The sequence below is a fragment of the Dromiciops gliroides genome, chromosome 2 (assembly GCF_019393635.1).
Source record: "Dromiciops gliroides isolate mDroGli1 chromosome 2, mDroGli1.pri, whole genome shotgun sequence".
Lineage (NCBI taxonomy): Eukaryota > Metazoa > Chordata > Mammalia > Microbiotheria > Microbiotheriidae > Dromiciops > Dromiciops gliroides.
The window spans coordinates 190,634,535-190,643,859 of NC_057862.1; the positions used below are offsets into that span (position 1 = coordinate 190,634,535).

The window sequence follows — 9,325 nt, forward strand, 5'->3', positions numbered from 1 at the left end:
GAAATAAAATTACTCTTTTCATACCAAGGAAGAGGAAAACTCTAGGAGTATTTCCTCTACCCTTCCATTCATCCCCCAGCACCTCTAGAAGTACTTAGGGTTATTGGCTAAGAGATGAAGATACCTGTAGGATGCTACTACTCTGCCCTGTACCCTTTGGTCACTGAGTTTTGATGGCCATGACGAATCATAATTCATTTATACAAATATATGGCTCTGTTGTTCGTTGTTTTCAGTCATGTCTGACTCATTGTGATTCATTTTTGGGGTTTTCTTGGCAAAGATACTGGAATAGTTTGCCATTTCCTTCTCCAGCTCATTTTATAGATGAGGAAACAGGCAAGCATGGTGAAGTGACTTGCTCAGGGTCACACAGCTAGTGAGTGTCTGAGGCCAGATTTGAATTCAGCTCTTCCTGACTCCAGGCTTGGCACTGTGTCCACATCACCACTGAACTGCCTTTATGTAGCCTTATAGACATAGAGCAGTTCCAATAATACATTTTTGTACTTGGACAGTACTCATGTGATTAAAATGCCAAGCTTTTATAATTAGCATTAGAATTTTAAAAGATTTCACTTGACCAGCTTTTTGTCTGCAACATTTAGTCCATTTTAGAAGTGGAACTGCCATAGAAGTGATTTAGCCAAGGCTACCTCTTTGTCGCAGCTGTTTGTAGAGCTTGAGATTTCTGGGTCACAACCCTGTTGTCATTGAATCCATTAAGACAGACTGATTTATTTATATTTCAAATAAATGTGGCTTCATATCTTTTGTTTTTATAGCTCTTCACCCTCCCAAAAGTAGTAGCTTCCAAAGAGCAGTCCCTTATAATAGAATAATAGGGGGGGGGGAAGCAGTTTATCAAAACTAACCAATATTGAGGAAAGTTTGACATTATCTGCAGTGTTCCCCACCCTGACTTAACCACCTCTGTAGAGAATGGGAAAGAAAGGAAGGGTTAAGGACTATTAATTTAACTTAATTGATAAAATTAGTGTTTTTATTTTTAAATAATCATTTTCAGGTGTATTCTCAGCCTGTTCCATGGGATTATTATATGATCCTCAAGTTAAAAGAGCGTCTGAATGAAGACTTTGATCACAATTTCAGTGATGACTGCAGCTGTTATCTGTACCAAGATGGCTGTATTATTTTGCACCAGAATATAAATTGTTTCACGCTTTGGGTTTGTTGGAATACTTTTTTTCTTTTTGGAATACTTTCTTTAAAGGTGTTAACATGGCTTTATTTCTCAAGTAGTAAAATGTGACCTGCAGAGGTTTTGATAATGGTTCCTGTATGCCTAGTATTGGGTCAGCTTCTTATCTATTTGGCATAAACATTCATCAGAAAAGCATGAGTTTGAGTGAAGTGACTGGAATGAAGATTTTGTTCAATGCACCTAATACCTTTTTTGTACCTAGTATGTATATAACTACTGGACTAGGTGCTGCAGAGGCTTTAGGGATGAATATAATATTCCTCTGGAGTTTACAGTCTAGTATGAAGGGATAACTTCTTGTGTCAGGTAGGAATTATGGGAACCTTAAGAAAGATACGGTTGAGAGAGTGACTTGTGGAGGATGGGGGATCAAGGAGAGTTGATAAAGAATGTGGTATTAATCTGACCACTATAGGTCAGTGTCACAAGAATCGAGTGAGGAAAGTATTTCAAGAAAAGTTAGGTTCAAATGTTTCAGAAGGGTTGAGAAGAAATACCAAGAAAACACCATTGGATTTGGTCATTAGGAAATCCTGACTCCTCAAGAAATTAGTTTCATAGAGTTGTTGGGATTGAAGTTAGATTGCAAGGGGTTAAAAGAGGAACTTGCTGCTGAGTGAGAAAAGGTTTTTTTGAGTGGGAAAACTTTAGTGTTTGTAGATAAGGGAAGGAGCTGAGGAAAAATGAAGGGGAGAGAGGATGATTGATGGATGTTCTGGAAACTGAAGTTTTGTTCAAATTCTGAACTTATTAGAAAAATTGATATGGTGTACTCTTAAGTTCTGCATGATGTTAGCTATCTGAAACAAGGGTGCTTTATGGCAGGTTTCCATTAGTTTTCTGTTTGTCTTCTGTTTCCAGGATCTCCTCCAGCACAGTGAAGCCATTGACCCTGAAGTAACAATTTTGCTTATTCACAGTCTCTTGGCATTAGTGGAAAAGCTACACCGAGCAGAAATAATCCATGGAGATTTGGGTCCTAGAAGTCTGATACTTGGAAACAGGTTGGGCATTGTTCTTCATTGTGTTTCACTTCCATTCTGCCTTCAGACTTGGAATTCTTGCTACTTTCTCATGTCTTTTGATGAATTTGAATGCATTTAAAAATATAATTTCTAGTTTCCAAGAATCTAAGAAAAAGAAATTTAGAGTGGAATCTCTTATTTGGGACCACCTATAGGCTTTTTGTTTTATTTTGGTCTGGGGTTAATATTTTGAGTTTCCCATGAAGAAAAGAAACAACAAAGAAATCTGGCCTTATCCTCAGATGATAAATAAGGCATGTCACTACATAGCAAACAGTAGAACCCTATCTGTGGGAAAGATGCTGATTTTGGTGGTTTTGAACATTTAAATGGAGGTTAGACTCTGCATGATCATTGCCACAGAGGGGAAGAGGGCTAGAAGAACCTCCAGTAATGTAGCTAGAGCCATAAGCAGAATATCTAGAGAGCCTCTGACATCTTGCTATAGATAGTAAAACCCTAGAATGAAGAAGCCAGTGTCTGATCATCCTATCTGGCCCCACAATCAGCCAGGACTGCAGTGGAAAGCTGAGGTTTTCCACGCCAGTGGCAGTTGCAGCTTTCTACAACTCTCTTTCTGTATGACATTTGAATTTGGCCAAGTAGAGGAAATTCTTCCCCAAGCCACCAGGGGGCATCAGTAAAATATACAAAGATACAGGACCATAAGGAAACTCAATTAACATCATAAAACCTTTTCCCTACCCCTTTTTCATTTCCAAGTGTTTAGGGATTTCACTCTAACAATTAAAAGAAAAAAGCCACCAAAAACTTGAGGTACTGAAAAACATCTGCAAATATCACCTTTAAAGTGAGAGAGCCTGTCCTGCTTTAAGTGAAATGAAATATGCAATTGGATCAGCTACAAACACAAATTATTTGAAAGTACAATATGTCCTAGCTGTGTAAAGAGAAGAGAGCAAATTAGAGATGAAACATGGGTGGAATTCGTTTGTTTCTGTCATGGTTAATAGCTACTTTTGAGTTTTCATGAAAGCTTCTCTATTTGGAAAATAGCTTTATACCTTAAGATAGATAAGTCCCAAAGACATAATTATTAATTAGTTGAGTGCTAGGAAGTGATTATAATAAATCTTTATTTCTAGTAAAATGTATTAGGATGCTTCACTTGAGGAAAAAGTGTGTGTGGTGGGGAGGGGATGTCAAATTAATAGAAAATCCAGGAAGTCTCACAATGCGAGCACCTGAAATTTGTATTTCATATACCTAATGTTAAGAAAAACAGCTTTCAGGGCAGCTAGGTGGCACAGTGGATAGAGCTCTGTCCCTGGATTCAGGAGTACCTGAGTTCAAATCCGACCTCAGACACTTGATACTTACTAGCTGTGTGACCCTGGGCAAGTCACTTAACCCCAATTGCCTCACCAAAAAGAAAGAAAGAAAGAAAAAGAAAAACAGCTTTCTATTGTTTCTGGATAATTTCAAGAAGGAAGAATGTGAACAATTCTTAGAAAACAGGATCTGATTGCTGTGAACACAACTATGACTTACCTTGTATGTGCATTTTCACTTCCTCCTTTATCACAACTTTTAATCAGTATGTGATATTTGTTGTCATGCATGTTAAAGTCCAGTGGAGAGCTAAGGTTCACACACTGCCCCCATTGCCTGGTGCACTGTAACAGCTCAGTAAAAAAAAAAAAAAGTTTCCAAATAATGAAATGGTCTAAATGTACCTTGAAATGGTTTCTCTAATGTCCTCTTCATCCAAGTAACATTTTGCTCTTCATCAGATTACTCTTGCAGATGTGTTTTCTGAACTAATCCTTGGAGGGGGCCATAGGCATGGCTAAGTAACCGCAACATAGGTTTTGTTTTGTTCTAGTCTGTGTTTTTTCCATAAGACAACTTGGGGATGCTATAACTTAGCAGTTTTTCTTCCTTTTGAAATCTGTATTCAGGATTAGTGATGCCTGTGTCTGTACTGAAAATGACCAGGCTTTGAAGATAGTGGACTTCTCCTACAGTGTAGACCTGAAGGCACAGCCAGACGTTCCTACCCTACATGGCTTTCGGACTGTACAGATCCTAGAAGGACAGAAAATTATTGCGAACTGTGTCTCTCCTTACGAAGTAAGTGTATAAAACAATCATAGGCAAAGATAGTGACAGCTTCCTCTTCTCAGCATGCCATAAAAGCTAGATAATCTAGTGTAGTCTTTATCTCTGCCCTTGTAGCCCACTTTTTTGTAAATCTTGTAAAGTAAAATATTCCATGGCTGTGTCATTTCACCAAGGGATACAACTATATAGACTCCTTCCCACACTCCCAGCCCTCTCACCACCAACACACACAAGTAGGAGTGAGTTTCTCAGATGCCAATTAATAGTCATGTGACCATGGTCAAGTCATGGCTTCTGAACCTTCATTTCCTTTCCTATAAAATGAAAGTAATCTTCGTTCTTACCTCAAAGGATTGTTGTGAGGACCTAGTAAGTATGTGAAAGTATATTGGAAATAGGATAATGAGAACAAAGTGATAGAGAAATTAAGTCATTGTTACCATTATACTAAAATTTCTTCTAGCTTTGCCCTGGGTGTCCATAATTAATGAACTAACTTGTACCTCAGGAATGGTGTGTATTGCTTCTAGAAGACAGCTGGCATACATATCAGTTATTTGAAATATGAAACTCTAGGTTTGGCAGTTCAAGCATTTGTTCTTGTTTGTACAGCCAGTTCCTACAGTAGTTTCTGCTGGTCAGTTCTGTGGAGAGATCAATCAAGTATTTCTTGAGTACCTACTATGTGCCAGGCACTGTGCAAAGCACTTGTAATACAAAGAATAATATGAGCTTTACTTGAAAGGAACTTATGTTCTAATGAGAGAGACAAATACCTATTTTTAAAACAGTTTAAATATAAAGTCAAAGTAATTAAATATAAGGTCATTTGGGTAGTAGGCCACTAGCTTTAGACTATTGAAGTAGTGGTCATAAAATGGATTCAAGCACTCTAATATTAATATTAATATCAATCTTCAAACCTTTCATTTAATTAGTTACCGTGGTGATTAATGGGGAATTACTTTAATTGATCTTTTTGGTAATTTCAGGTCGACCTGATTGGTATTGCCGACTTGGCACATTTACTGTTGTTTAAGGAGCACTTACAAGTTGCCTGGGATGGTTCCCACTGGAAACTCCTCCAGAGCCTTTCTAAGTAAGTATTACCAAATAAACTTGTCTCTCTCTGAACCAGCTCTTTCACGCCCTTGGATATATGACCTCAGGCAAGTTACCTAACCTCTTTAAGCCCAGTCTCCTCTTTTAAAACAAACAATACTCCACTACCTAGCTCATAGGGTTGTTATCAGGATTATATGAGATAATGTATGAAAATATAACAAATATGAGCATTTCATCACAGAGAGTACAGGAAGGACAGTCAATAAACACTTATTTATTAAGTACCTACTGTGGGCTAGGCATGGTGACCTGAGAAAATGCCCATAGTAGAGAGATGGAGTGTCTTGTTCATGGAACAACATGGAGGCCATTGTTACTGGATCAAAGAGTATGTGATAGGTAGTCAGGTGTAAGAAGATTGGAAAGGTAGGGGAGACTGGGTTATGAAGAGCTTTGAATGCCAAACAGAGCATTTTGTATTTGATCCTGGAGGTAATAGAGAGTCACTGGAGTTCATATTGAGTAGTGACATGGTCAGACCTGCACTTTAGGAAAATTACATTAGTGGCTGAATGGACAGTGGATTGAAGTGGGGAGAGACTTGAGGCAGGCAGACTCATCAGCAAGCTAGTGCAGTCATCCAGGTATGAGGTGATAAGGGCCTTTACTGGGGTGATGACAGTGTCAGAGGAGAGAAGAGGGGCATATTTCTCTGAGAGAGAGATTGCAAAGATGAAATTGACAGGTGTTGGCAACTGTGGCTATATGGGGTGAGAGATAGGGTGGAGTCAAATATAATAGCTAGGTTGCCAGCTCTATGCAAAGACTCCTAAGTCTATATATCCAGGTCTTATTTCTCTCCTGAGTTCCAATCTTACATTACTAATTGCCTCCTGGAAATTTTCATGTGGCTCTCTCACAGTCATCTCAATCTCAACATGTCCAAATTAGAACTGATTATCTTCCTCTTTAACCTAGCCTTCTTTCCCTCTTTCCCCTGAGGCTGTCACCATGCTCCCAGTCACCTAGACTTGCATCCTCATCTTTGACTCTTCCCTCCCCTTCACTGTGCACAACCAGTCAGTTGCTGATTCTTGTTTTCCCTTCACAGCATCTCAAATGTCCCTTCTCCTTTTCTCCACTTACCCAGTCCATCATCACCTCACCTCTCACCTGAACTATTCTAATGGCCTCCTATCTGCTCTCCTCACTTCTATTTTCTCCCCTCTCCAAATCATCAAAGCTCACAAAATCACACAGCTCACAAAACTGTCTTCTTAAGGCACACAACTGACCATGTTACTCCCCTGCCCAGGATTCTTCTGTCATCTCCCATTGCCTTGTTTGGCTCTAGCCTGTATTTCCAGGCTGGTTTCATATTTTTCCCCTTCATGTACTCTTTCCAGTCAAACATGCCTAACTGCTGTTTTCTCCAACTCAGCATTCTGTCTCCTGCCTTAACACCTTGGCAAAAGGTACCTCCTATAGATTGAATGGACTCCTTTCTTACCTGCTAGAAGCTTCTGGCTTCCTTCATTGTACATTTTGGGTGCCACTTTGTAGGGAAGTTTTTTCCTGATCTCTCTAATTGTATCTATTATTCGTTTACTTGTTGCACGGTCCAGTAGAATGTAAGCTCTTAGAGGGCAAGAACTGTTTCACTTTTGTCTTTGTATTTAGTAGACAATAAATGCATGTTGAATTTAAATTTCTAAAGATTTAAATGAAAGCATTTAATAAAAATAATTAGTCATAATTGGCCAGTGTTAATTCTTTCATAATTGGCTGGAATTGCATTCTCAAACCTTTTTGCTTTAAGGTTTGACCAGTCATGATTCCTTTTCTTTTAGGATATAGGCAAAAATACTTAAGATATATAGGGTTGGGCAGCTAGGTAGCACAGTGGATAGAGCACCAGCCCTGGAGTCAGGAGGACCTGAATTCAAATCCAGCCTCAGACACTTGACACTTACTAGCTGTGTGACCTTGAGCAAGTCACTTAACCCCAATTGCCTCACCCCACCCCCAAAAAAAATTATATATAGGGTTGGTCTCAACTATGAATTTTAGTCCTGTCTTTGCTAACTAGTTATGTGTGATTTTGAACAAATCTCTTAACCTCAGTTTCCTCATCTGTAATATGATTAGATGAGCTCAAAAGGCCTTTTCTGTCTTTGAGATCCCTGTGATTCTCGAGTTGATTGTTGACACTCCTAACACAACCAGAGACAACTAGGACCAGCCTGTGTCTGCTGACAGCCCAATTTTATACAGCACCAGAATGGATTTCCTTTGGTGATAGGTCATGGTGTTATCCCTGTTTCTGCTAAAGTTATGGCTAAGTTCGCTTTCTTACATTTGGCTCATTATGATGTATCCAAGTTATGACATGGATCCCATCTTAGAGATCAGAAAAGGGGATTATTGACTCAGATGGAAGGATTTCTTTCCTTTGATGTATGTTATGGCTCATTTTTCCTGTGATCTCATCAAGTGTATGTATTTCTGTGGAACTTTGGGCTTTCGATGGGCTATTTTAATTATTGTCTGTGCATGGACCTGTTGTAGTAAAAAACAGTAGCTTGACAAACCTATATATCATTTCCTTTTTTCTTCTTTTCATTTTTGGCATCCAACCCTGTTAATGTATATATTCTCTTTACATTTAGTGCAAAAAAGTTCTGTTGGCTAAATACACAAAGAATCTTGACTGAATTCTGTCACATATCTGACTACTGAAAATGGCTTTTGTATGTTTTTAGGCTAAGAGATGGCGACTTATGGAGCAAGTTCTTTGGGCGGATTCTAAATGTCAGTGGTGAGTCCACCATTTCTGTTCTGAGAGAGCTTAAAGAAGAAACAAGTAAGGTGTTTGATGACTCTTTTCAAAGTCACCTGGACAAAGCTTTATGGAAAGTGCAAAAATTGATCAGCTCGGGGGCTTTGCTCTCCCAACTTGGCAGGCAGTCACTATGTCTCTCCCATTCTTCTCCCTAGAGATCAAGGTTGACTTTGCTGTGGAAAATATGAACTGTACTATGATTTACTCTAGGGCATATTCTGCTGCACTGGTCACACTTCTGGCCTTTCTTTGGTAGAAGAGTACTCCTAGCTCTCTGGTATTTTTTGGATACAATAATGTCACCAGTATTGACCATTTTTAGAACTTGTAAAAAGAGCTTCTTTGTTCTAAAACTGCATAGGGATACCTTTTACCTCACCCGCACCTGAGATTTGCCTGTCTCTTTTACTAATGATCATTGTGTTACCAAAAAAATAAAATTTCATTTGGTACTTCTATGCCTCAGAAGTTTTAATTTATTTTACTGGGTAAGGAAATCTATGCCATAGCTGTGAAGGTAATTGGTACTTTGATCATTACAAATTATACATCAAATACTGACTAGCTGTGTAACCTTGGACAAGTTGCTTAATCTATGTCTGCCTCAGTTTCCTCAACTGCAAAATAGGAGTAATAGTACTTACCTCTCAGGGTTGTAAGGATCAAATGAAATAATTGTAAAAGCACTTAGCAAAATGTCTGCCCCATAGTAGATATTTAATAAACACTTATTTGCTTCCTTCTTAACTGCCTCACCACTTCACCTCCCACCCCTGCTTGTTTACCCTGTCGAGGCTGATGTGTTTCAACACCAACTGTGTGTAGCCCCCTTTGTCCATTTCAGATAAGAGGTTCTTCTGATGCCCATTCCTCTCACTCCTTCCTCCATATTTGTATGTCTTTCTCACACTCAACATTTACAAGAAATAACAAGTTCTCCCTTCCTTCTTTCTGTGCTACCATATTCCTCCTTTTTACTGTCCTCTTTTCCCTCCTTAGACTTTCAGAATAGAACCAATACCCTAGGACCTGTTTTTCTTAATTCCCCCATTATACTTTCAAGACATTCAGATTCTGAAGAGT

At 38.8% G+C, this 9,325-nt stretch overlaps 1 protein-coding gene across 2 annotated transcripts in view; it reads left to right on the plus strand.

Moving 5' to 3' along the window:
- The window catches only part of BUB1B (BUB1 mitotic checkpoint serine/threonine kinase B), a 55,257-nt gene extending 46,557 nt beyond the window's left edge, over positions 1-8,700 (plus strand). For both annotated transcript variants that reach the window (XM_043985735.1, XM_043985734.1), the window contains exons 19-23: positions 1,028-1,189; positions 2,087-2,229; positions 4,173-4,344; positions 5,328-5,434; positions 8,163-8,700. In XM_043985735.1, coding sequence (XP_043841670.1) covers positions 1,028-1,189; positions 2,087-2,229; positions 4,173-4,344; positions 5,328-5,434; positions 8,163-8,397 — 819 coding nt within the window. In that variant the 3' untranslated portion in view covers positions 8,398-8,700. The remainder of the gene's footprint in view (positions 1-1,027; positions 1,190-2,086; positions 2,230-4,172; positions 4,345-5,327; positions 5,435-8,162) is intronic.
- Positions 8,701-9,325: the final 625 nt, after the last annotated feature.